Source organism: Myxocyprinus asiaticus, chromosome 23, assembly GCF_019703515.2.
Source record: "Myxocyprinus asiaticus isolate MX2 ecotype Aquarium Trade chromosome 23, UBuf_Myxa_2, whole genome shotgun sequence".
Lineage (NCBI taxonomy): Eukaryota > Metazoa > Chordata > Actinopteri > Cypriniformes > Catostomidae > Myxocyprinus > Myxocyprinus asiaticus.
Window position 1 is genome coordinate 22,820,204 of NC_059366.1, and position 27,241 is coordinate 22,847,444.

Here is a 27,241-nt window from a genome sequence, read left to right on the forward strand (position 1 = left end):
AAAAAAGAAACAGCTTTCTCTAGAAACTCGTCAGTCAATCATTGTTTTGAGGGATGAAGGATATACAATGCTTGAAATTGCTAAAAAAAAAAAAAACTGAAGATTTCATACAAAGGTGTACACTACAGTCTTCAAAGACAAAGGACAACTGGCTCTAACAAGGACAGAAGGAGATGTGGAAGGCCCAGATGTACAACTAAACAAGAGTAAGTACATTAGTCTCTAGTTTGAGAAATAGACGCCTCACATGTTCTCAGCTGACAGCTTCATTGAATTCTACCCGCTCAACACCAGTTTCATGTAGAGTGCAGGCCTTTTCAAGAAAAAGGCACTTTTGAAACAGAAAAACAAAAAGAAAATGTTAGAGTGGGCAAAGTAACACAGACATTGGACAGCAGATAATTGGAAAAGAGAGTTATGGATCTTAACACCATTGAGCTTTTGTGGGATCAGCTAGACTGTAAGGTGCGTGAGAAGTGCCCGACAAGACAGCCACATCTATGGCAAGTGCTACAGGAAGCGTGGGGTGAATTGTCACCTGAGTATCTGGACAAACTGACAGCTAGAATGCCAAGGATCTGCAAAGCTGTCATTGCTGCACGTGGAGGATTTTTTGATGAGAACTTTTTGAAGTAGTTTAACTTTAATTTGAAGTTCTGAACATTAAATTTTTCATGTTATTAATGTCCTGACTATACATTGTGATCAGTTGAATGCCATTTGGTGAATAAAAGTACCAATTTCTTTCCATAAGAGCAAAATCTGTACGTTATTCCAAACTTTTGGCCGCCAGTGTATATTGTTCACATTTATTGAAGACTTTATCTGCTTTGTATTGTTGCTTATTAGGGCTACACAGTAAGAAAAAAGTAATAAAGTTTACGATTATGGCTGTTGTGATCAACCAATTGAAAATTGAAGATTACAGAATTGCATCACCTGACACTCGAAGACACATCACCTGATACTCGAAAAGCAGCTTTAGGACAAAGACAAAAAGCATAGTAGTTCATTTATTGTTATTTTTGATTCGTTGCGCAGCTCATATCGCAATGTAGATGGTTAATACATTGCAAATGAGCAACTTGACAAAACTAGAACAATCCCATTATAATCAACCAGGCATAGACACGCTGTAAATAACTTATTGTGCAGTGATGACAGCTTCATTTACAATGAGAGCATTTGCGAGAATTATATGAGGGACGTCAGTGAGCTTTCACTGAACTGCAGTGCTCAGTGTGATCCTGCAGTGGGTGACCACTTGAGTTATTGTAATGGGAGTGTTCTAATATTGTCACGTTGCTCAATTTCTGTGCTATTCAAAAAATTAATAACAGGTTAGTTTTGTCATGCTACTAAGTGGGCCAGTGTAAGGTTGATTTAGTGATGAACAAAACAGTCATAAAGTAATTTTGCTCAACAGTTCTCAACTTGTTTTGGATGTGTAGCCAACATAAAGAATATGGCATGAAGTTGAATTAAATGTGCTTGATGTAAAATGTTTTGACTGATTACATCTCTGTATCCCCCCACCCCACCCCCCTTCAGGCACTGACTTATCCTGGGCGTTGGTGAATGTATCGGCCATGTTGGGCCTCTGGAGGGGGCACTGTTCATCATCCTGCCTCGGTGAACACCCTCAGAAAACCCACTACTGAAGCCAGCAGGGCAAGTGGAGCACCAGATCTCAAAGACCTCTCTGCATTGAAAGACACATGCTTATTTGAACACTCAGTGCACAGCAACAAGAAAGAAGTCATTAGTGTAGCAGCTGATCCTTTGAGAGTAGTGGAGGAGTGTCGAGAGTGTTCAAGAAACCCAATCCTCTTATCCCAGGCCCAAGACACCAGCTGAGTGAGAGTGTACTCTGAGAAGGTGTGGTAGGGGTGAAAGAGCTGACTGACCTCACTGGAAGACTGAGGCTAAAAAGCAGCTCGTGCATTTTGGCAAGAGACAGAAATCAGAGCAGAGACGCACGTCATGGGCTATGGGGGCCATGGTAACTTAGAATAAATGGCTACTCCTGACGCAAAGCTTGTGCCAGTGTCTGCTGCTCAACCCTCCTCCTTTTTCCTTCTCTTTTCCTCTCTGTCCTCCTGCTCTTGCAACAAACGCTGCAGCTGTCATTCTCTTGTTCTTCCCTCTGCCCCCCTTTCTTCCCCAGTCCCACTTTTGCTCTGTGACCATGGGCCTGTGGAAGTTAGTGCGGGGCGTCAGGCAGCTCGAGCTCCACCGCCTCATCCTGGCACTCATCGTCTTTTGCCTGCTCTCTGTGGCTTTCCTGGCCTACTATGTCAGCAACAGCCCGAAAATAAAGGAGGCACCCCCTTTACCCTTCAGTGACTGTGGTGGGGTTGTTGCAGCTGCAGCAGGAGGACAACGGGCTCCTCTTTTCCTGCCCCCTTTTACAGGCCAGCAGAGGATAGTCAAAGCAGTGGATAACTCACGAACAGAATCTGTAGTGCTGGTCTTTGTGGAGAGCATCTACTCTCAGCTTGGCCAAGAGATTGTGGCTATCCTGGAGTCCAGCCGCTTCCGTTATCACACGGAGATTGCACCCAGCAAAGGTGACATGCCTACATTGATGGAGCGTGACGTTGGCCGCTACGCCTTGGTCATTTATGAGAATATTCTCAAGTACGTCAACTTGGATGCCTGGAACCGTGACCTGCTGGATAAGTACTGTACCGAATTTGGTGTAGGCATCATTGGTTTTTTCAAAGCCAATGAGAACTCGCTGCTCAGTGCCCAGCTGAAAGGCTTCCCCCTTTTCCTGCATTCTAACCTAGGCCTGCGAGACTATCACATCAACCCTGCTGCCCCATTACTGTATATTACCAAACCCAATGAGGTGGAGCAGGGCCTGCTCCCTGGCGATGACTGGACAGTCTTTCAGTCCAACCACAGCACCTATGAGCCTGTACTCTTAGCTCTGACAAAATCCTCAGAAGCACTGGCCCACCTGGGCCCCCACCGAGCCCTGCATGCCACTGTAGTTCAAGACCTAGGCCTTCATGATGGCATTCAAAGGGTGCTCTTTGGGAATAATCTGTCTTTTTGGCTGCATAAATTGGTTTTTGTGGATGCCATTGCCTATCTGACAGGAAAAAGACTCTGCCTGTCCTTGGAGAGGCATCTGCTTGTTGACGTGGATGATATATTTGTGGGAAAAGAGGGTACGCGAATGAAGGTGTCAGATGTGAAGGTGAGTGACTGCATTTCTCTTCCAACCTTGTTAAAAGGAAGTTCTTTGGCTGCTCAGAATGTTGTTTACCTGTGAGCATTCACCAAAGAGGAACATTGATATCTCAAACTCTTCATCTCAGCTGTTTTAAAATTGACACCAAATGTAACAAGCAAAACGTTTTGTAAAGGTGTGTTCTCAAAATAAGTAACACAGTTTGTGGTTGCATCCAATTTGGCTGAGAGATAACAGGGTACACAGATGAATCATGCTTTGAGCACTGTGGTGTGACGGAGAGGCGAGGCTAAACAGCAAGTATTCAAAATAATGTGCTTGTTATAGCGAGGGATAATTGCTTTGTTTGGACAAAGTGCTTATTAACCCCGATTTTATTTGCGTCTTTGCCGAAAAGGCTGATTACATGAGCCATATGAATTTCTCCCAGTTCTTACCATCAGATTGAGAAGTGGTATCTAAGCCTTCAGGAGCTTGAGGCTTATAAACATAAATGTCTTGTATACACTTCACTATTTATCACTATGTTTTCATGCAGAGAGAGTCAAAATAAATTAACATCTCTAATAGGGGTGTGCAGCAAAGCCATTATCTGTATCTGTTACTATGACAAAATTATCTGTATCTGTATTCGGATAGAACCTATGTAAAGTAACTATGTTAAATTAAATAAAAAAATTAAAATTATATTTATTGATATGGTGCCCCTGGAGTGGATAGGGTCAAGGGCCTTGCTCAAGGGCCCAACAGTGGCATCTTGGCGGTGCTGGGGCTTGAACCCCCGACCTTCTGATCAGTAACCCAGAGCCTTAACCACTGAGCCACCGCTGCCCCCTTATTCTTGTTATTCTTGTTATTCTGGAGGTACAAGGTGTCAAGCAATTGTAAAATGTCAAATACACATTTTGCAGTGAATATTAAATACAAATATGAATATTAAAAGAAATGAGAATACATTTATATAGCCTACAAACTGAAAGCACTGCAAATCTCTATCAGAATGTTTTATGATACACTCGAGGCTTAATTTATGTTCACATATTTTTGTGGAGGACATAATTAGTTAAATTACATGTGCAGAATTAGTGAAATGCAGTTGAATAAATTGCTAGTTCGAGCCTTTATATATTTCTAGAAATTAAAAGCGCATTTTTTTTTTATATGTTTTTTGTAATCCTTCGTGCGCAGGAATATTCTGAATAGATTTACACTCTATGAAGTATTTAAACCTCTATGCAGCATTTACATTTTTTTTGAATAAATGATTAACCAGATAATTACCTTAATGTGGATATAAATTAGGTCAACTTACAGTCGAGCTCCACTATAAAATCATCACTACTTTGGTCAGGAATTAAACATCGCACTCAGGTTGGTTTATAAATCCTTACATGTGAATTGTGTGAAACATTGTTAATGTGATCAGACATTTCAAACAGATATTTCAAGAAGTGGAAAATGTGTATGATATAGTTAATACTGTTTACAATCTTAGATTTCTAAGACACACACAGTTAACAGAGACTGCAAACACATTCAAGAATGCGGACATCCGCTATGAACTTAAAATCACCATGTGCATCTTCATTCATAAGGTTTACACTGCAGTAATATTGGCTTCACGGACTCATCATTGCTCTGTCATTTTCTATATGTTTATTTAAAATATCGCTTTATGCCTGTGCTCGTTGGATGATCAGTCTTCCGAATATTTTTTCTATTATTCGGATGAATTCATTATTCATTTTGAAGTTATTATTCGTGGCTTTCCGAATAAGGTATCAGCTTTGGGCACATCCCTAATCTCTAATGAGGAATAAGACAATTTACATTCCATTTACATTGACAATTTTGAAACCACTGAGGAAGTAATGAAAGGTGTGACAGAAAAGGAGATAAAGTTGTCACTTCAACAGAAGAAGGTGCCTTTTCCATTTGATCTCGTCAATCAATCAGGCAGTTAACAAATCCACCATCAATTAAATTTGACAAAGTTAGCACCATTTTGTTGTGTATGCATGGGGTGAATTGATTGGTCCATTGAAATTTTATATGACTTGATGTGCTGAAATGACTAATCAATATTGTGGATGGACAGAGATGGAACATATCTGTAACCAAACATCACTGAACACTAACTTACATATAGATATCAAATCCTATCTAAAAATCATTATCTCGTCAGTATGATGCATTACAGAAGAGGTAAAAAAAATAAAAAAAATGGGGAACTGATATCTCTTAAAATGCATATACCATCTGATTTTCCTATGTCTTTCTCTTCCTATGCAATCATTCTTTATCACAATGGTTAGTGGGAACAATACCTTGGAGCAAGGACAGTTTTTAGTTAATGCATGTTTTTCTGTTTTCTACAGTTATTATGCTAACTGATTTGCAGGAATATATGTGTAACAGACAGATTATCCACCCACAGTGCTGTGTTTATGTTGTGTTTTTGCCACTTTTGTATAGCGATATATGCCATGCCTCCTGGCCTCAGGCTGAACAAGTGGGTTGTAATCACCTCAGGCAGCATTGCTGCATAGAAAACTCAAACAAACCATGTCTAATGGTGGGCTAATCTCATCTATTCTTACTCCATGTGCTTTCTCAGCAGTGCCTATAAGCACTTATGCTTATTTCCACCTACTCACAGATACATGCATACATTATGTCCATACTTCACACGTACACACAAATAGTTTATAGCTCTTCTTCCAGAGAACATAATTAGCTTGCTTCTGATTGGCTGTGGGTTGTTGATTTGATGTTTCAGATTAGAAAGTCCACAATTATTGTTATGCTACACCTTCTAGTGGTGGATGAATTGGGAAAATGTACTGGTCATAAATATTTCTTACTGTCCTTGAAACTGTATTTTGCTTTTATTTTTTATTAAAAAATATACTTTTGTTCCTATGAACAAATTAACAATGGAATTACTTAGGAACTACTCACCAAAAATAATATTTCACAAATGTGTCTCTACATGGATTTCTGCTTTAGGCATGCTATATTATGATGGTAAATTTTAGGGATGCACGATCAATTGATCGTGCCAAGATTTAAGGTGGGGTTTTTTTTTCTTTTGTTTTTTTTTTTTACTTGCACAAAATCCCATATACACTGCCACTCTAATGAATGAGCACTTGCTCAACCCTCAAAGCATGATACTGTGTGGCAAGGGGCACTTTATAACTAAATATTGGTAATCGAATCAGTAATAGCCAGTAGGTCTGTCAACAGGGCTGCAAAACTACATAATTTTTTTTTACTTCAATATTACCAAAATCCGAATCATAACAGATTATAAAGACATTATTTCAGGTAGGGAAAAAAGCTACAAGACTTCTGATTTTTAAATTGATGTTGTCTCCTACATCCACAAGAAGGCAGAACAAATCAATATATAGCAAACAGCACTGTGTTTTAGCTATTGTACATTGCAAAGAACATACCTGTATCTGGCTGTTAATAAAATAAAATAGTAAAGTCAAAAGATTTAGCCGGCTAATTTTCTTAAATCTTAAGTAAATAATGGAAAACGAGAAAAGAAATGCTTCAATAGACGAGTCTATGTTAACTTAGTGTTGCACAGTAGGCTATACCGGTGCCATAGTAATACCACGGGCTACATTCACACAGTCAGTGTTTGGGATTGACAACCGTATTTACATACAGGTGTAAGTCTTGATATGTCCCATTCAAACAACACGAATAATGTCTGTATGAATGAACAACCGAAGTCACAACCGTATTCTAACAGCTGTAACCATATTAGTGACAGTGACTAAAATAAATATCGAAGATGGTGACATCCGTAACACCAGAATTCCTTATCAAAATTTATATTGGTCATATTGGTCATTGATTGGTCATACAATTACATCTTAAATAATGAAGATTATAACTGATTCAAGGTCAGTCATTAAATAAACTTAATTCTCCACTGAAATGCATATATGCCTGTACTTGAGTTGCACATTTACAGGGTGAACTGAAATAGTTAACAGGGTCCAACTTGACCAAAGGGCACAGAAATCACCCTAATGATGTCATCACAGATAACAACTATTTCAACAAAACAACATAAATAATACTACAAAAGAGCTAAAACCTATATGAATTCTTAATAACTATTTAAAAGCCTTCATGAGTACCAAGGAAACATAATTAAATAATTCAAGTGCAAGGCAATGTGGGTATTCCCCATAGCCTCAATTTTGTACTCAATAGTTTGAGTTATTAACACTTAAGATCTTAAGTCTATGGATTTTTAAGAAAAATAAATGCAAGGAAGTTTTCTAGATTTGAGAAAAATTCTGACATTTCAAGTAATGTTTAATTAAGACTTTAATGAAACTTGATTTTTCCAGTAATTACAACATGATGGTTTATAGTGCACATATCAAATTGCAAACATTTCAGTATTTGAATGGTGATACAGATGGTTCCATTTGTAGATGATTTTGGTCTTTGAATCAGTTTAAATTGCTCATGTTACTTACACTTACATAAGCGAGGCTACAGCAGCAGACTATTGTTCTTAACACCATGTAATGTTTCAGTTCCTAATAAAGGTACTGGCCAACAGATGAGTAACTCAAACTTATTTTCTCACCAAATACTTTTCTCACCAAGACTGAGATTTTTACTCACATTTGGCACTTAGCGAGCGTTACTTTAGGACCCCGAATTTCCTCTATATACTGAATATTAAGGGTGATGTGAAGTTAGCCTGAAAATGTTGTTAGTTTTTGCAGTTTGTTGCAAGTTTGAGCTTCTTGACAGATCAGTAGTAGTTAAAAGGTTTCACATGACTACTGAGTTGCAGCTGTATTAGACTGAACAAATTCTGCAATGCAAGGTATCCACTTTCCAAAAATTATCCCTTTCCCAGATGTGAAATTGGACTTGTTGTGCATTCGGTCACTCTATCTGCATGAGTCAAATCCTGTCTTAAGGATTTGAATATTACATCTAGAGAAGGACATATTTTAGAGTCATAAGCTGTCTTTGGCTGTGTCCAGTCTCCAGTGTGTCCTTTTGTCCTATTTCTGACCTACAACCCTCCCTCCCTCACTCTGGCAGTTGCTCAGAAAAAGAGAGAGATATGTTGGGTGAGCCCAAGTCTGACAGGTGAACAAATTAGACTTGCCCTGAGAAGCAGTAAACTTGATCCAGGTGTTTGTATGAATGTATCATTCAGACAAATTTTGTGATGTTCAGAATTATAGCAATGCTTCTGCTCCAGTGCTGAGCCATGCTCTTGTGTCAATTGCTACAGCAAAGGCTGGCTTGTAACCCCTGGCCTATATACTTTTTCTTTGTCATAAGTTATTGTTGCTTTATAAGGAAAACCAAATTATACTATTTTAAATAGATCATTTGTTTTCAAACCAACTCCCCTTTTAGATAATTGTCAAAGTGATGATTGATTCACAATATTGAATTTGCCACAAACTCTGTCCACCCTGGCCATCATCCATGTGTTCCCAGATTGTCATAAAAACACCAGGATTGTATCGACATGCTGACAAAACACACTCGAGGCAGAACAAATATTGGATACATATACTCGGGGACACCGGCGGCTCTTAAATCAGCATAAGATGCCATCTCTTCATAGCGAAGCAGCAACCTTCTCTCCCCAGCAGCACGACTTGATTTGTTATACCGCCGCATCTGTCGCCTCGGCTTTGTGTTAAGATTTGTGCGCAAAGAGACACTATCTCTCCTGCCGTTGGATTTGTGCCGGAACAAAATTCACTTTTACGCCTGTATCACTCTCAAGGTTTGGAGGGCTTAATGGCAGGATAATTTTGTATTTCAAGCCTCACAGCGCCATCATTAGCTAGATGTATGCGGCGATGCCAAGTTATGAAATGTGTTCATTTCACCAGGATGAGTTTAGATTGATGTTAAGGCTGCGGCTTCCTTCGGTGCGTCTGACCCGCCTGTGGGTAGAGGAGATTTAAATGCAAATGTATATTATACATCCCACTCAGTCTGTCGATGTGGCTGATGGCCTGCAAGTTCTTTTCCTTATGTAGGGCTGCATGCATCGGCACCACATTGCCATCTATTGGAAACTTTAATTGATTTAGAGAATGTATAATGTGAATGCCTAAGGACATGGAGAGATTCATTTAACAGCACCGCTCAGAATAAAGTCAGGTTATGTGACTCCTTTGTTTTTGTTTTTGGTAAAACACTAATCTTAGTTATTAAAGTGACTCTTCATTTTCAAGGCTTTGCTCAACACACAGAACAAACTACGGACGTTAGTTCCCAACTTCACCTTCAATCTTGGCTTCTCCGGGAAGTTCTATCATGCAGGTACTTTTTCTTTTTATTCACTTGTTTTTGAGTGTCTTTAATTCTTTCCAACCCAAATGTATTGTTATTACTATTGCTATTATTACTATACAGTATCTGTATTAACCTGACTTTTGTTTGTTGCTGTGTGCAGGTACCGAGGAAGAAGATGAAGGTGATGACATGCTGTTGCAGCACAGGCGTGAGTTCTGGTGGTTTCCACACATGTGGAGTCACATGCAGCCTCATCTCTTCCACAATGTCAGTGTGTTGGCAGAGCAGATGAGACTCAACATGCAGTTTGCACAGGTTAGTTTTGACTGTCACTCTGACATTATGCTACTTAAAGGTGTGTAATATCGCTGCAAATAGCCACCCCAAACCCGCAGAAATTATAGAAATTATTACTTTTACAGAGAGGTTCTCAAACATTTCATACCATTGTCTGAACAAATAGATAGTCCCGCCCCAAACTTATGCCATTGGTTTAGCCAATGTTGCTAAATCAGTCAGCTTTAAAGGGTTAGTTCACCCAAAAAATGAAAATACTGTCATCAATTACACACTAGGTGTGAAACGAGTCACTCATCTCACAATTCAGTTCGGTTCATGATTCTTTAAACTAAGCCTGAATCAAGAAAATTTAAGATTGAAAGTGTTTTTTTGTTGTTGTTTTGACAGTCATTTATTTAAAGACATATGCAAAACAGTTCCTTTCCTTTAAAAATTAGCTAAAAGTACTGTATTTAAGTGCTAAATGATCCATCAGAGATATACTGGGACTAAAAATCAGCCCAAAACAGGGAAATGGTGACACCAAATGAAAATATTTGCAAATGATTCCGCTTTGCTGAAAATACAGAATTATGTTAGATACATATATTGCTTATACAGTCAATTATTACTTACTTTAAAATATTTTCAATTAAAATTGTATTTTTCTAAAATAATATTGTCTCTGATTGCATCGAAATATTCTTTACAAAAATACATATTTAATGGAAGTGCATGCTTATCCAGTCAAATAATAATAATTTACTGATTAAATCAAATCAGACATGACATTTGACATTAAGATTATATTTCCCCCATATCATTATTATACATAATATTCAGCATTATATTTTGGGCGATGGGGCGGCCATCGATGTTGAGAATAGACACACAAGAGAGTTGATCGCCAGACAGATACTTTTGAGGGGTTGGAGGTCGACTGGAGCACGCTCATTTCAGGAGTGGTGCTCGGAGATGGGGAGGGTGGCGACCTTTGAAGAAGGGTCATTTAGAAGACTAGGGAAATTGAATTTGTTTGTGGAGAAATGGGGCAGATATCTGACGATGCTGGATGTGATTATTATTATTTTGTGTGTGTGTGTGTGTGTGTCTATAATCATGTACGACCACTGGGATGTTGTTGGGGGCCAGGGTGGGGTTGGAGATTGGGAGGGGGAGGGGTGATAGTGGGGGTTAATTGTTGATTCTGTGTTTATATGTTTTGTTTTTCTGTGTTCAATATGTGAATCAATAAAAAATTGTTAATCAGAAAATATTCAGCATTATACAGTGTATAGTACATTAATATATCATTAAACTTCTGTAAATTTTAGTTTTCTCTCATGCAGTCAGAGCAGATCACTCTCGCTCTTCAAACGGACATTCGATCCCTCGCACTGAAAAGACCAGCGTACAACACCTGTGGCTGCTAGTGTGCAATCATAGTTTAGTGCTCCTTGTGTGCAATGAAGCAATTTCCATTGTATACCTGCATTACATAGGCTTAGGACATTGCGCATTTTGGATAGAACAGATGCTAAAATAGTCATTAAAAATGTTTTTTTTGTTGTTGTTGTTTGTTAATCCTATCTCCACGATGTGCATCGTCACATTTTTGAACCACGATGTACCATGCCATGATAAACCATTACACCCCTATTATACACACCCTTATATTTTTACAAACCTGTATGACTTTCTTTCTTCCTTGGAACACAAAAGGAGATGTTAGAGACTGACAGCCTCAGTCACCTTTCGTTTTCATTGAATCTTTTTTCATACAATGAAAGTGAATGGTGACTTTGTCGTCAGTCCCTAACATTCTGCCTATCATCTCCTTTTGTGTTCAATGGAACAAGACAAGGGTGAGTAAATGAAGATAGAATTTTCATTTTTGGGTGAACTATCCCTTCAAACAAACAAAGCCATGATAAAATCTTTAGAGAGCTGCAGTGTTTACACTCTTCTGGGAAATCAAACTATTTTGTAGCTGGCTTACTGTGGGCTGCACATTAAACTGGAGCAGAAGAAAATATTTTATCATCGGAAAAAAAATACACCACCTCCCCCATTTGTTCTTTTGCCACCGGGGAGCACATTTTGTTCCTTCATTATTGTGTTACTATTTATGGCTATTATTGCTGCCGTCACAGATGTGCAAGTATTGATTCTCCACCAGCCAGCTTTATCCCATGTTGGTTTTTCATTATAGATTTGTATTAGCACTTTTTCTTTGGATCGGTAGGATTCTCTTTGACCTTGACTCGGTGTGTATCCTCTGCCGAAGATTGTGAATTTGGCCTGTTGAAACTAGCCCACCCTGGTGTAATGATGTTCATTGGAGTGGGATATGGACCACGGGCAGAGAGAGAGAGAGAGTGCGCGCTGTGAATACTAACCAGCCCTTTCCAAATCTCTCTCTAATCCCTCTGTCACATCCTTTAGAGCAGACACTGACATATGCCTTCTCCTGCATTCTGCTCAATGGAAATGACACAGCTCCTTCATCAAGGTTTAATGAGCCTGCAAAGGGCTCTCCTTAGCCAGGGCATGTGGATCTCATAGTCTGGTTTTCAAGCAGGGAAGAACACACACACACAGATTTCTTAAAGTTTCAGGTGAATACAAACACCTCAGACTTGTGAAGCCCTCATGCTGCCTCAGTGTTACTGTAAACTCATCTGAGGGGGTGTGCTTGTCTACCACCCTCCTGTGGTGAGTGAAATGACTATGCCCCCTGACACACTGAATTAGATCTTCACTCTGCAGAGAAGCATAATCAAAAGCTTCTTGCCTGCACGCCACCTGATGACATGTCTATAATGCATCTCGTATCAAATTTTCTCCTCTGTTCTACTCCCATTCACCCTGCAAGCTTTGGCAATGTGGTTTGCCAAGAGTGAATTTGAAGGGATAGTTGAGCCAAAAATGAAAACTGTCATCAGTTACTCTCCCTCAACCTGTATGACTGATTTTCTTTCATGGAAACAAAAGGAGATGTGTCCTTGCTCAAGGACACAATGGTGGTGGCTGTGGGGAATGAACCGGCAACCTTCTGATTACCAGTTATGTGCTTTAGCCCTCTACGCCACCACCACTCTATCAAGATATTACCAAGGATCTCCTCTTGTGTTCAAGGGAAGAAAGATAGCCATGACATTTGGAACAATATGAGGGTACCTAAATGACACAATTTTCATTTTTGGGTGAACTAACCCTTTAATGTGGTGAGTATTGAGATTGATCGCTTTAACAGCTTTTGTCGTTCCCTGTTAAAGGAGCACGGCATTCCCACAGACATGGGGTACGCTGTGGCCCCCCACCATTCAGGGGTTTATCCTGTACACAGCCAGCTATATGAGGCCTGGAAGAATGTATGGGAGATCACAGTGACCAGCACGGAAGAATATCCCCACCTGAGACCGGCACGCCATCGCAGAGGCTTCATCCATCGTGGGATAAAGGTAAAAAGATGTGCAGTAAATTGCCACTTCAATGTAAAAAGCTCCACGATCCAGTACAAATAAAATTTAAAAAACACGAGCAGAGAAACACAGTAAACCATGTTCCATTGTGGTGAATATTACAAATGCTGGGCCTCATTCATGAAACATGAGCAGAAGCAATTTTTGTGTAAATCGTACAGCATATAAAATCATCCTTATGTAAATTTCCGCATTTACTCGCATTTAATTCAGTTTACGTAACAAGGATTTTGTGAAGAATGTGCACAATAATTCACAGTAATTAGTCTAGTCTAGTTTTTGTGTCCTGGGGAATATAGACATTTGAGAGAGGCAAGTAATTTTTTTTACATTTTTATCTAAAAGTAGCATAGCAACATTCTGAGGAAGGCTGCTGACCTCTAGGTAAACGTTCCTTTGTCTTTTAAATGTAATTTTCATAGGAGATACAAATTGCGAAATTGAAATTAAAAGCAATATCTTAAAGAAAAACTTGGAAATTTTATTATTTGAGCCATATTTTAAGAGCGCCAGCGTTAAGTGCAGTGCTATGCCATAAGTCATAAGTGCAAAGTCTGAGTATGGCCATGAAGTTTTGGTATTTTCGTGCAAGCATGTGCTAAGTCTTGGTGCAAGTGGGTTTGGCGAAATCAAGTGCAAGTGCAATTTAATACTGAGGTTCTTCTCAGGTAATTCCACTGCCTGCATCCTATTATATAGTCTTTTCCCTCAAGCACCAACGATATAAGCAAAGACAGCACATTCATAAGAAGTTTGTAGTGTAAATGGACTGTATGCAATGAATTAGAAGAATTGAAAATTACTTTCTTTTGTGCATTAACTGTGTCCTTGATGATTGTCAGGCATATTTCTATGACAGTGACATGCCTTTTTATACGCATGGAAAGTGTGATTCTCTTCAGAATTTGTATGTAGACTCAAAATTACAGATAATGTAAGTATTATTAATCATTTTCATCTACTGACACACAAATCATGGCTAGTATTAACAGTGATTGTATCGGTGCACTTCACTTCTACCGGTCGATTTTAATTTTGAAAAAATAATTAATTTATTGAAACACAAAAAATTTTTTTTAAATTAAAATATTTCTAAATTCAAGTAACACTTCAAACGAACCGAAAATATAATCCAAATGACAATGTGTTCAAAAAATCATGCCAATTCAAAAACATTTTAATCTCTCCAACTTCTTACCTGTTTTGCAGTGACTGAAAAATCACTCTACGACAAAAGGTGGAAAAATACCATTGCAAATTAGATCATAAAACTATTTTAAATTTAAAAATAATAAAAATAATAATAATAACTGAAAAATAAACCACGACCTATAGATAGTTTAACACAAATCTTGTAAAAAAAAAATAAATAAAAAAAAAATCATAAAATGGGAGAGTTTGGACATTAACTTTTATTACCACCTGCTGTTGGAATCTCCAAAATGCAAATGCAGAAACTGAATTTAGACTTGGCGCTGAGTTAAGAAGTGGTTTTCAACCTTTTTCTCAGGAAAAAAGCAAATTGTGCTTTGCGCCACTTCATTAAAATACAGTATACCCACAGTTTGCGAGCATACACCCACAGATAGCGCAAAACCTACCACCCATACCCACTTGCACTGGCATGAAAATTACACGTAGCGTTGCGCTTTGCGCACTCACCAAAATAGAGCCCCTAATGTATTGGAAAATGTCAATTAATTAATTTGCTGAGGTATTTTTAAGCTCCTGCCCTTTTCATTGTTTTAATCTGAGTAATGTTAATACTGTTAATGTAGTCTAAGCTAGAGGTCTGAACGGGTCTTAAAATGAAACCCGGCACGTACATGACACCGTGTGACCCAACCCTACCTGGCCCGAAAGGTACCATCAGATTTTAAGCCTGAACCTGAAATCGCTCTCTTTGTTTTTAAATTTCTTCTCCAAACAAGTATTGCTGCATATAGACTGTATTTTATGTAAGAATCGTAGGCATTATTCGTAACAGTATTGTAACTGTAAAACTGTTTTAACATGGCTAGGCGAGATGCGGTCAAAGACGTCTGTCCAGCATGTTTACATGGGAAAACAGTGGAAAAACAGAGCAGAAGCACACAAAAACACATTCGATGTGAACGGCCCCTAACACGTCTGTTCGCGCGTGTCTGCGAGTTAGGTATGCCTGTTTATTTTTTCATCAATTACAAACCCGACCCAAACCCGAAGTCATACTTGGAAAAAATGACCTGAACCCGGCCCAAAAGCTGGTGGTTTTTCTGGTCCTGTCGGACTCTGGTCGGGTTGAAGACCTCTAGTCTGAGCACAAATTGAGCCCACTGTCATCATCAGATGAAATGACTTGGCCATTCAGACGGTGTATGTCGATCTAATGTCTGAAGCTGAATTGAGTGCTACCTGTACCGGTCTCTAACATTCCTCTGTCTGCAGGTGTTGCCCAGGCAGACATGTGGCCTTTTTACTCACACCATCTTCTATAATGAGTACCCTGGAGGCTCGCGCGAGCTGGACAAAAGCATCCGTGGAGGAGAACTCTTCCTCACCGTTCTTCTTAACCCTGTTAGTAGAAACAAGCTGCATTGCATTTGTGCTGTTTTTGTCCCTCTGCGTATGTGCTCGCATGTGTGTATTTAGCAAATGTGAGTGGGTATATTTTTCTTTGTGTCTGTGTTTGTTTACATGTCCCACAGCTCTGAGTGGTGATGGAGTCTGCCCTTGTGCTGTCTGCTTTTGTTTGTGTTCAGGGCTATCGCATGTAGTGTTTGGTAATTCAGTAGCTGAAAACATAAACCACATGTTTATCTTCATAATGACTCAAATAGATGTTTCCACAGCTTCTTTTTAAAGAATAAAACTGAATTTAAGAGTAAGTAATGTTGTTCCCGCCCACAGATCAGCATCTTTATGACACACCTGTCTAACTATGGAAATGACAGACTCGGACTCTACACTTTTGAGTCTCTGGTGAAGTTTGTTCAATGCTGGACCAACCTAAGGCTACAAACTCTTCCCCCTTTGGAACTGGCTGAGAAATACTTCCAGATCTTTCCAGAGGAGATGGACCCCCTATGGCAGGTGAAGGAAGATTACAATCGATTTAAGAGTAACTTATTACCATGTAGAATGTTGTACAGAAAATGAGAAGATATTTTCTTTATATTTTCAGTCTTCGGTTGTGTACAGGGATTGGAGACCGGTGTCACTCATTATCTCGTTTTATTTTGTAACACATTCAGAACCCCTGTCATGACAAGAGACATAAAGACATCTGGTCCAAGGAGAAGACCTGTGATAGACTGCCCAAATTTCTGGTCATTGGCCCACAGAAAACAGGCAAGACAACTGTATTAGTTTTACCTCTTCCCCGTATTTCCAGTCTCAGATTTAAAGGTGAAGTGTGTAATTTCTGCGCCATTAGCAACACCAAATTAATTTATACTGTAGTCCAGGGGTACTCAATTAAATTAAGAGGTCTGGTCTCGACATTTCCATGCCACCAGAGGTCTGGACAATTATAACTTGCATTATATCGTAGCTATTCTGACTACTGGCAATGTGTAAGAAATGCACATTTTTGGGAATTATTATAAATTCCCAAGTTGGCTGCAATAGTAGCTTACTTTGTAAAATAAGAAAAAAATAAGAAATTATAAATTAACAGTCTAAAAGTCTCTTTATAACTGGGCAAGAATGAGGACATTGTGGCCCAAAGACAACCAAAGTAGTGGACTATGGGGGATCTTCTACCTTATGTATGTATGTATATACACACTGGCAGCCAAACGTTTGGAATAATGGACAGATTTTGCTCTTATGGAAAGAAATTGGTACTTTTATTCACCAAAGTGGCATTCAGCTGATCACAATGTATAGTCAGGACATTAATAACGTGAAAAATTGGGCTTGAGTAGCTCAGCGAGTATTGACACTGACTACCACCCCTGGAGTCACAAGTTCGAATCCAGGGTATGCTGAGTGACTCCACCCAGGTCTCCTAAGCAACCAAATTGGCCCGGTTGCTAGGAAGGGTAGAGTCACATGGGGTAACCTCCTCATGGTCACGATTAGTGGTTCTCGCTCTCAATGGGGCAGGTGGAAAGTGCGCAAATTGACTCTCAGAAGGCGGAGGCAACTGAGACTTGTCCTCCGCCACCCGGATTGAGGTGAGTTACCGCGCCACCACGAGGACCTACTAAGTAGTGGGAATTGGGCATTCCAAATTGAGGAGAAAAGGGCATCCAAAAAAAATAAATAAATAAATGTGAAAAATTACTATTACAATTTGAAAATAATGTTCAGAACTACTTAAACTACTTCAAAGAGTTCTCATCAAAAAATCCTACATGTGCAGCAATGACAGCTTTGCAGATCCTTGACATTCTAGCTGTCAGTTTGTCCAGATACTCAGGTGACATTTCACCCCACGCTTCCTGTAGCACTTGCCATAGATGTGGCTGTCTTGTCGGGCACTTCTCACGCACCTTACAGTCTAGCTGATCCCACAAAAGCACTCTTTTCCAATTATCTGTTGTTCAATGTCTGTGTTACTTTGCCCACTCTAACCTTTTATTTTTGTTTTCCGTTTCAAAAGTGGCTTTTTCTTTGCAATTCTTCCCATAAGGCCTGCACTTCTCAGTCTTCTCTGTACTGTTGTACATGAAACTGGAGTTGAGCAGGTAGAATTCAATGAAGCTGTCAGCTGAGGACATGTGAGGCGTCTATTTCTCAAACTAGAGACTCTGATGTGCTTATCCTCTTGTTTAGTTGTACATCTGGCCTTCCACATCTCTTTCTGTCCTTGTTAGAGCCAGTTGTCCTTTGTCTTTGAAGACTGTAGTGTACACCTTTGTATGAAATCATCAGTTTCTTTTGGCAATTTCAAGCATTGTATAGCCTTCATTCCTCAAAACAATGATTGACTGATGAGTTTCTAGAGAAAGCCGTTTCTTTTTTGCCATTTTTGACCTACTATTGGCCGTAAGACATGCCAGTCTATTGCATACTGTGGCAACTCAAAAACAAACACAAACACAATGTTAAGATTCATTTAATGAACAAAATAGCTTTCAACTGTGTTTGATATAATGGCAAGTGATTTTCTAGTACGAAATGAGCAATTTAGCATGATTACTCAAGGATAAGGTGTTGGAGTGATGGCTGCTGGAAATGGGGCCTGTCTAGATTTGATCAAAAATGACTTTTTTCAAATAGTGATGGTGCTGTTTTTAAATCAGTAATGTCCTGACTATACTTTGTGATCAGTTGAATGTCACTTTGGTGAATTAAAGTACCAATATCCTTCCAAAACAACAAAATCTGTACATTATTCCAAACTTTTGGCCACCAATGTATATACATACATAGGAAAGATACTATATGGGGGTTAGAGCAATGCATGGGGAGCGTGAAAGGGACTGCTATTTGGTGACTGCTGCTGAGGTCTGTTTTTTCGAGTAGCCTGACTGGGCCTAACATAACAACATTGGTTCAATCAGTGACACGAGTTTGGGCTGGCACAACCTGCCTGAACACTGATAATGTATTTTGTATTTTTTCACCATTTAGAAGCTTGCTGAAGTTAACACAGTTAAGTGTCTTTGTCAAGAAATAACAACCTTAGAGGCATTTGGACACAACCTTGCATTTAATACAGTATTGTTGTTTTGTTTCTGACTGCAGGTACCACAGCATTGCACTCCTTTCTCACCCTCCACCCCGCCATCACCAGCAACTTCCCCAGCCCCATCACATTTGAGGAGATCCAGTTCTTTAATGGACCTAATTACCACAACGGCATTGACTGGTAATTTATAGCCCACTTATGCAGACACGTTTTTTTCACACTTAACCAATGTAAGAGACATGAACCATCAATCATACATTTTTATCACCACTCCACCTTATTATATCAATTATTCTGTCTCGGTTTCATATTGAATTCTTAAGCCATCTTTACACTGCAAACGTGGCACAGAAAGTGGCATTTACGTAGGTGCATTTACACAGACCATTTAATGCTGCTCAGAGCAGGCATAAATGCATTTACACAGCAGTAACAACTGCATAAATAATGTAATGAGATTAATGTTTTAAATATAAAATTATGAATATAGAAATATGAAATAAATGAAAATATGAAGTCGTACTTTTGAATATGAAACTAAATTATGAAATGCTGTATCATAACAACAACAAAATTAAAGGCTGCTCTGATGCTGCATTTCATTTACACAGAATTTAAGCAGCATCAGAACTGCCTTTGATACTTTGGGCTGGGGTGGGACAGAGCAGGCTTAATTTAGTCTTGCTTTTGCATCTTTACACAGAATTGTGAGCAGGCTCAGAGCAGGCTTAACTCTGCTGTGTAAAGACACCTTTATAGAGCTATTACCTGGACACAGGACAAGGCCACTCCTTATTTGAGTCATTCTTACCCCTTGCAACATAGTTGTTTTGTTACTAAATATCCTGATCTCCTGTAGGTACATGGACTTCTTTCCCTTTCCCTCGAACGTCAGCACAGACTTCATGTTTGAGAAAAGTGCTAACTACTTTGACACAGTTGTGGCTCCAAAGAGGGCTGCAGCCTTACTGCCCAGAGCCAAGATCATAGCAGTGCTCATCAACCCAGCCGACAGAGCCTACTCTTGGTATCAGGTACACTACCACAGCTTTCTCTCTTTCTTCCTCTCTTTTTTTAAACACCTTTGTTTGGTAACCATGAATCTACTTCCACCCTTGTTTTGTGTCTTTCACCATAAAAGACATGGATAGTTTAGATCTACAGTTTTCAAACTGTGGGGGGCGCCTTAGCATGTCAGGGGAGGTGCAGAGTATGATTATAAATTCACCAAGTAAAATCAAAAGATAAATAAACATAATAAAAATGTATTTTGAAGAAAAATGAAAATAATAGCTTTACAGACCATATTCCAGCTAATAGACCATAGATCTATTGCGTTATACTGTTAAATGTTGAGCGCGCATCCATGTACCGGTTGTGCAAGTACGAATCTCTCCACTCGCACGCGGATTTCCTGTGCGTGCGCTGCTACTCTTATGAAATCTCCCTGCTCTCGTTTAGAGAGTGCGTGTGCATGCTCAAAACGTGTTCCGTTTTCTCGCAAATCTATTTTAAAGCCACACTGCTCTGACTTGGTTCATTCAAACAAATATTCTGCTTCTATAGATGTGTTATGTCGAGGGAGAAACAATATATCGGAGAACTCATGTAGCAGCACATACATAGAAAATCCATAAGTATGTGCAACAAAATCCCGACGTGTCCATTATTATGAGTTCAACATGATATCGGGTCGATCTGTATTCATGTGTCTGTGACAAGTGCAGTTTCACATAGAGACGGAGACTAGCTCATGTAATGTGAGTTTTTCACAATTATAGGCAAAAAAAAAAAAACAGTCAAGTAATCTAATTGTCATAAGGACAAACATTTATTTTTCATTAAACATTATGCAAAATATGGTTTCATATGATTAATAAAAATATTTATAGCATGTCAGACTGAATTTAAGGTTATTGATCATTATCGGTGAATTGATCCAACACCTTAAATATGACAATATACAGTGTGTGTGTGTATGCACGTGTGTGTATGTACGTGTGTGTGTGTGTGTGTATATATATATATATATATATATATATATATATATATACACACACACATTATGGCATAAGATTTATTATTTACTTGGATATTGTATAGGCCTATATGACATTATTGTATTTATATACATATATTATCTGCAATAAATAAATAAAATATGTGGGGGTGGGGGAGGGGTCATCTTGGGGGGTTGCAGTCTTGTAAATTTTGTAAGAGAGGGGGCTTACTGTTTAACACTTTGAAAACCCCCTGGTTTAGATGCATTCTTTGTGTTTCTTCTTAGCATCAGCGAGCACACCAGGACCCTGCTGCTATAAACTACACCTTCCATGAGGTGATAACAGCAGGTCCCTCTGCATCTAAAGAGCTGTTGACTCTTCAGAACCGCAGCCTTAAACCTGGAACTTACGCCACACACCTGGAGAGCTGGCTCCTGCACTACCAGGCCAGACAGGTACTACAGATGTCTTCTTATGATTAACTTATTTCTCCCATTTGGGCTTATGGCATATTTAACAAATCTTGGTTATTTTTTATTTTATTTAAAGCACTTTTTGGTGATTTTTGCTTTTGTCAACAACAGTATACAGTACCATCATATGCTTAACCAAAACACTGAGTGTAGATCTAACAGACTAGACAATTTTATAGTAATATAAAATCCAGCATAATTGGTTGTATGCTGTTTGTTTTAATTGTGGTGACAGATGAACGTAATGAGCTGAGAAATGTGTCTAGAGTTGAAATAGATTTGCACATCAATCCTTATAAGACATGCTGAGCACTCTCTGTGTTTAACACCCCCACATTAGCTCCATATTGTAGACGGCACCCTGCTCCGATCAAATCCAGCCCTGGTGATGGACGGCATCCAGCGGTTCCTGGGGGTCACACCCATCTTTAACTACACCCAAGCCCTTGTGTAAGTCCTGTTGTGATTTTATGAACTTTTGCATATGCTTAAAGTGAGAATAATCTAAAAATGTTTACTGTTATGGATTACAGCTTTGATGAGGGTAAGGGATTCTGGTGTCAGAGGTTGGAAGGTGGGCGTCCAAAGTGTCTGGGCAAAAGTAAAGGAAGGAAATATCCAGAAATGGCCCCTGAGGTAAACGACAGTCTCATCTCTTCTACCGACCCTCATATAACTTATAACTTACTCACTCTATCTCTCTGCGCTCTGAATGATCCCAGTGGCAAGGACACATTGTTACAGACAGGGTTGGGAAGTAACGGAATACATGTAATGGGATTATGTATTTAAAATACAAAATATAAGTAACTGTATTCCACTACAGTTACAATTTAAATCATTGATAATTAGAATAAAGTTACATTCAAAAAGTATTTTGATTACTGAAGAGATTACTTTGCATTTTATTGTCATTTGTTTCATTTAATATTTAGTCCTTTCAGATGGAAAACATTTATACATATAAATGATGCGATCCAAAGTGCATTTGAACAGCGGTGAAACACTTTCTTATGATGTGTCACATTCATACGAGCAGACAGAGAAGTAAGTTTGAAGTACATTTGGAGCAGAAGAAATAGAAATAAACCTGGTGTAAATTGTCAGCTTTACGCTAAGCTAAAATGCTATTTCTAACCATTTTACATGCACGTTACCAGACACGATCATATTTTATTATCAAGAAAATTCACGCTGGATCATAATTTCTTTTTTTCTAGTAAGACCTTTGATATTAGGGCAAAAATCATATTCTTGATGATAATTTTTGTTTTGTTTTCCTGTAAAAATATCTACAAATCCTTAAAACAAGATCAGTTTGATTTATCTTGTTTTAGAAACAACACTGCATAAGATATTTAGGTATTTCAGAGAATGTATTTTTAACGTGTATTTTGTCTTGCTGTACTGGCAGAGTTTTTATAGTCAAAACAAGTGAAAAAATCTACCAGTGCTGAAGAAGTAATCCAAAGTATTTAGAATACGTTACTGACCTTGAGTAATCTAACAGAATACGTTACAAATTACATTTTACAGCATGTATTCTGTAATCTGAAGTGGAATACATTTCAAAAGTAACCCTCCCAACCCTGGTTACAGATATGTGACTCGCCAGTGATGTGCTTAGGAACAAAGATGAATTTGACTTTTTCTTTAAAAAGTCTTAAAATATCTTAAATTCAGTTTTCCAAAATGTAAGGTCATAAAAAGTCTTAATTTTTATTTAAAGATGTCTTAAATTTGGGGGCGGAAAGACAGGAATCGTGATATGACCTAATGTGATTATCAAACTTCAAAAGAATATGATTTAATTAAATAAATGCATGCACTGCGCTGACTACCACCCCTGGAGTCACGAGTTTGAATCCAGGGCGTGCTGAGTGATTCCAGCCAGGTCTCCTAAGCAACCAAATTGGCACAGTTGCTAGGGAGGGTAGAGTCACACGGGGTAACTTCCTCGTGGTCGCGATAAGTGGTTCTTGCTCTCAATGGGGCGCGTGGTAAGTTGTGCGTGGATCGCGGATTGTAGCATGAGCCTCCACATGCTGGGAGCCTCCGCGGTGTCATGCACAGCGAGCCATGTGATAAGATGTGTGGATTGACGGTCTCAGAAGCGGAGGCAACTGAGACCTGTCCTCCACCACCCGGATTGAGGTGAATGACGCGCAACCATGAGGACCTACTAAGTAGTGGGAATTGGGCATTCCAAATTGGGAGGAAAGGGGATAAAATAAAACGTGCTGTTGTATTTTCTCCACACACGCGGGGCTTGTGAGTGTTTCCAGCTGTTGCAGAGCAGTTCACAATCATTAAGCCATATCGGACAAACTTTCACTAAAGATCAGCTGTTGATGATGATGATGTAGTGATGATGAAATATGACAATGTTTACTTTTAATTGTTTATATTGTAATACATTGTAGATTATTGTAGGAGTATACATTTTATATAAATTATATGTTTGAATGAGCAGCTGGAAGCAGTGAAGTGTAAACATTTCTAAAAAAGAGTCCCCGGTGTATTTCAAAGGTAAAGTGCCTTTAAAGTTAAAAGTTCCATGCCATTAATCTAATCTGCCCCCCCAACCATAAAGTGCATCTGGAATTTAATTACATTTGGACTCTTGTAGCCTCTGTCTGGCCCTCCCCATCACAGGAAGGAAAGACTAAGAACATTTAATATAGGCTACCAATTAAAAAAAAAAAAAAACGTTTGGCAGATTAACTGGCTTTCTTTCAACACATTATTGAATCAGCACAATCCAATATCAGTCGACCTCTAATTTGTATCTATTTATGTAATGGTATATAAACCAATTTTAATGTGATATATGTGAAAAACATGTCTTGAGTATTTTAAACTTGCATATAGCCTACCCTGTTTTACTGATAAGCATTGTTAAGGCCATGTTGAATGTGTGCCCCTGCCTGTTTAAGTAAGAGTCTGTGATACATGATTTATTTTGAGATGGTGTTGGTTTATTTTGGTATGGGGATACAGTATTTATTTTATTTGTTCAGGTCTTGATAATGGTCTTTAAAAGTCTTAAATTTGATTTTAAAAACTCTGCAGCAACCCTGCAGTAGTTAGGTAGAAAGCTGTTACTGTATTGTGATTTTTAGCATGGCTAAATATTTGTGTTTTTCTCAGACACGTGCCTTCCTGACGGAGTACTACCAGGAGCATAACCTTGAACTGTTACGGCTGCTAAATCGGCAAGGCCTGGCATTACCCTCCTGGCTCCGAGAAGAGCTCCAGAGCAGCAGCTGGAGTTGAGAGGACTTTGTCCATCTCCAGTATAAGAACCTCTAAAAAACAGTGTCCACTCATTGCAGAGGAACCGAGGGAGAGACTCACAATTCAACACTCCTATGCCACTCTGTTCAAAACTCTAGTAGCAGTGATGGGATGGAGTGCGGTTATGACTGTGACTTTGAGTGGACTGCAAACATGAGCCTTTCCCTGCTGCCAAGGTGCTCGCACGTTCTCTCTGAGATGTTGAAGGCATTGGGAAATGTGCTTCCTTGCCTTCCTCCTCTTCTCTTAATGGAAGGTCTGCCTATCAGGCCCAGAACGCACTACAGGTCTGGACAAACATGAATTAACTGGTGACTTTAAGTGTGTTAATACACACTAATTCTCAAAACACACACGGTTTAGCCTTGCTCATCTCGTCAGAAGAATGATTGTAAAACATTGTACATTTAAAAGCATTGTATATTTTGGGTCTGGGTGGGTGGGATTGTGACTGAATAGACCTCAGTTCATCCTGACAGCGTTTGTGTACAGACTGAGCTCTGTTTGAGTAGGATCCCAAATCTTAAGCCCCTCTCTTCTCCACATGCACGCACACACAAACGCACAAAGTTGGATCAGAAACCAAACAGTAAGAAAGTACATGCAATTGAGGGAATATGGAGTTGTGTACATGTCTGTCTCCCACTGTATTTCAGACAATAGTTTTTATCAAGTGTCTTATCTGGTTGTAATCCCTCTATTTATCCTAACCATGCACTTTCCTCTACACTACACACACAGATGCATGGAAGTTGTTGTGGTAGATGTGTTGTATGTCAGGAGCTGTAAATGAGGGAGAGGAGAAGGGCTGTGTTTCAATTTGTGGTCTGTCCTACATAACAAGAAGCTGCAGTACTTTTTTACTAAAAGTATTTGAAAAACTCCCAACACTGTATTATCTCTAATAAACTTGGAGAGGTTGGAAATGTTTGTGTGATTCATTGTGTGTTTTTATCTGATTCTGAGCCTTGACTTACAAATAATAAATAGTTTTTTTTATTTCACTTATGTTTAAAGGAAGGAGTATAATTTGGTAGTTAAAGCAATAGTTCACCAAAAAATGTAAAATCTCTCATCATTTACTCACACTCATGCCATCCCAGATGTGTATGACTTTCTTCTGCAGAACACAAATGAAGATATTTAGAAGAATATCTCCAATCTGTAGGTCCTCACAATGCAAGTGAATGGTAAGCAGAACTTTGAAGCCCCCAAAAGCAAATAAAGGCAGCATAAATGTAATCATAAGACTCCAGTGGTTAAATCCATATCTTCTGAAGCTATCTAATCGATTTTGGATTAGAACAGACCAAATATATAACTCCTTTTTTACTATAAATCTTGACATTGGCAGTCTCCTTGACGATCATGAATACAAGCTCATTACACTTCCTAGTGCCATATAGCGTTCTGCGCATGCGTCGGACGTGTAATTAAGCTTCAAATCCTGATCGTGCCAAGAGACTGAAATGGCAAAATGGAATCGTATGCATTGTATGGATTACTTTCATGCAGCCTTTGTGCTTTTTGGAGCTTCAAATTTTTGGTCACCATTCACTTGCATTGAATGAACATACAGAACTGAAATATTAATGTTCTTCTAAAAATCTTCATTTGTGCTCTGCAGAACGAAGTCATACACATCTGGGATGGCATAAGGGTGAGTGAATGATGAGCAAATTTTCATTTTTGGGTGAACCATCCCTTTAATTCACTTAGTATTAGATTTGCTTTAAAACATGCAATAAGTAATCCAAAAGTAATCAGAAAAGTGTAATATAAAATAATATGCTACTGATTATTAATTTAAACTTAAGTGTGTAATTGTGTGTACCAGATTACATTTCAGTAATATACTAAATATAAATATAAAAACCATTGTTGTTAATTTCATTGCTGATCTGATCTGATGTATGTTGTTCAAATGTGAGCTTAGCCAATAGCTTTAAAGCATTTAGTCTTACCCCATTCAAGTACTGTATTTAGGACTGATACTTGACTAAAAATCACATCTTTACCAAATGTGCAAACTCTCCAAAAAGAGCAGCTTTTTAAATATAGAATTAGTGCAGACAAAATTTTGGTACACCTAGTAGCTCAGGCTCAATGACAGTCGCTTGCCACTCAAGCAAACCACATTTCTCTCACCACAGATCACACTACTGTATAATGAACTTCCTGTGGAAGCTTTGGTAAAAGAAGACCTAAAATGTCAGTAAAAAAAGTTGTAATATGTTGTTACACTAAATGTATGAAGAGGATGATATACACCTGTTATGGGCTAAAGGACTGCATATACAATATTTAATTTTTGAATGCAACAGTTTGTAAGCATGGCCTCTTGGTAGCTACTTGAATAATATTTAGTTGTCATGCCTTTTTTCTCCACATAGTGGCGCTACGTACTTGAAGAGATTTGGTAATGGCTTGAACTCTTTGTCTTACTAAAGTTGTTGTAAGCAATTTCAGCCCTATTTTTCTAACTTCCTTCAGACTCACACGCATACACACTCAGTGCACCTTGAACATTTCCACTCTACTATTGATTAACAACACAAGCTGTTAAA

At 38.7% G+C, this 27,241-nt stretch overlaps 1 protein-coding gene across 4 annotated transcripts in view; it reads left to right on the forward strand.

The window, feature by feature from the left end:
- Positions 1–25,604, forward strand: part of LOC127414193 (bifunctional heparan sulfate N-deacetylase/N-sulfotransferase 2-like) — a 238,230-nt gene extending 212,626 nt beyond the window's left edge. For all 4 annotated transcript variants that reach the window (XM_051652018.1, XM_051652017.1, XM_051652016.1 and 1 more), the window contains 13 exons: positions 1,552–3,208; positions 9,457–9,544; positions 9,678–9,832; positions 13,075–13,260; positions 15,709–15,837; positions 16,171–16,353; positions 16,515–16,611; positions 18,958–19,081; positions 19,761–19,935; positions 21,189–21,359; positions 21,718–21,827; positions 21,911–22,013; positions 24,528–25,604. In XM_051652018.1, the coding sequence (XP_051507978.1) occupies positions 2,189–3,208; positions 9,457–9,544; positions 9,678–9,832; positions 13,075–13,260; positions 15,709–15,837; positions 16,171–16,353; positions 16,515–16,611; positions 18,958–19,081; positions 19,761–19,935; positions 21,189–21,359; positions 21,718–21,827; positions 21,911–22,013; positions 24,528–24,653 (2,667 nt within the window). In that variant the 5' untranslated portion in view covers positions 1,552–2,188 and the 3' untranslated portion in view covers positions 24,654–25,604. The remainder of the gene's footprint in view (positions 1–1,551; positions 3,209–9,456; positions 9,545–9,677; positions 9,833–13,074; positions 13,261–15,708; positions 15,838–16,170; positions 16,354–16,514; positions 16,612–18,957; positions 19,082–19,760; positions 19,936–21,188; positions 21,360–21,717; positions 21,828–21,910; positions 22,014–24,527) is intronic.
- Positions 25,605–27,241: the final 1,637 nt, after the last annotated feature.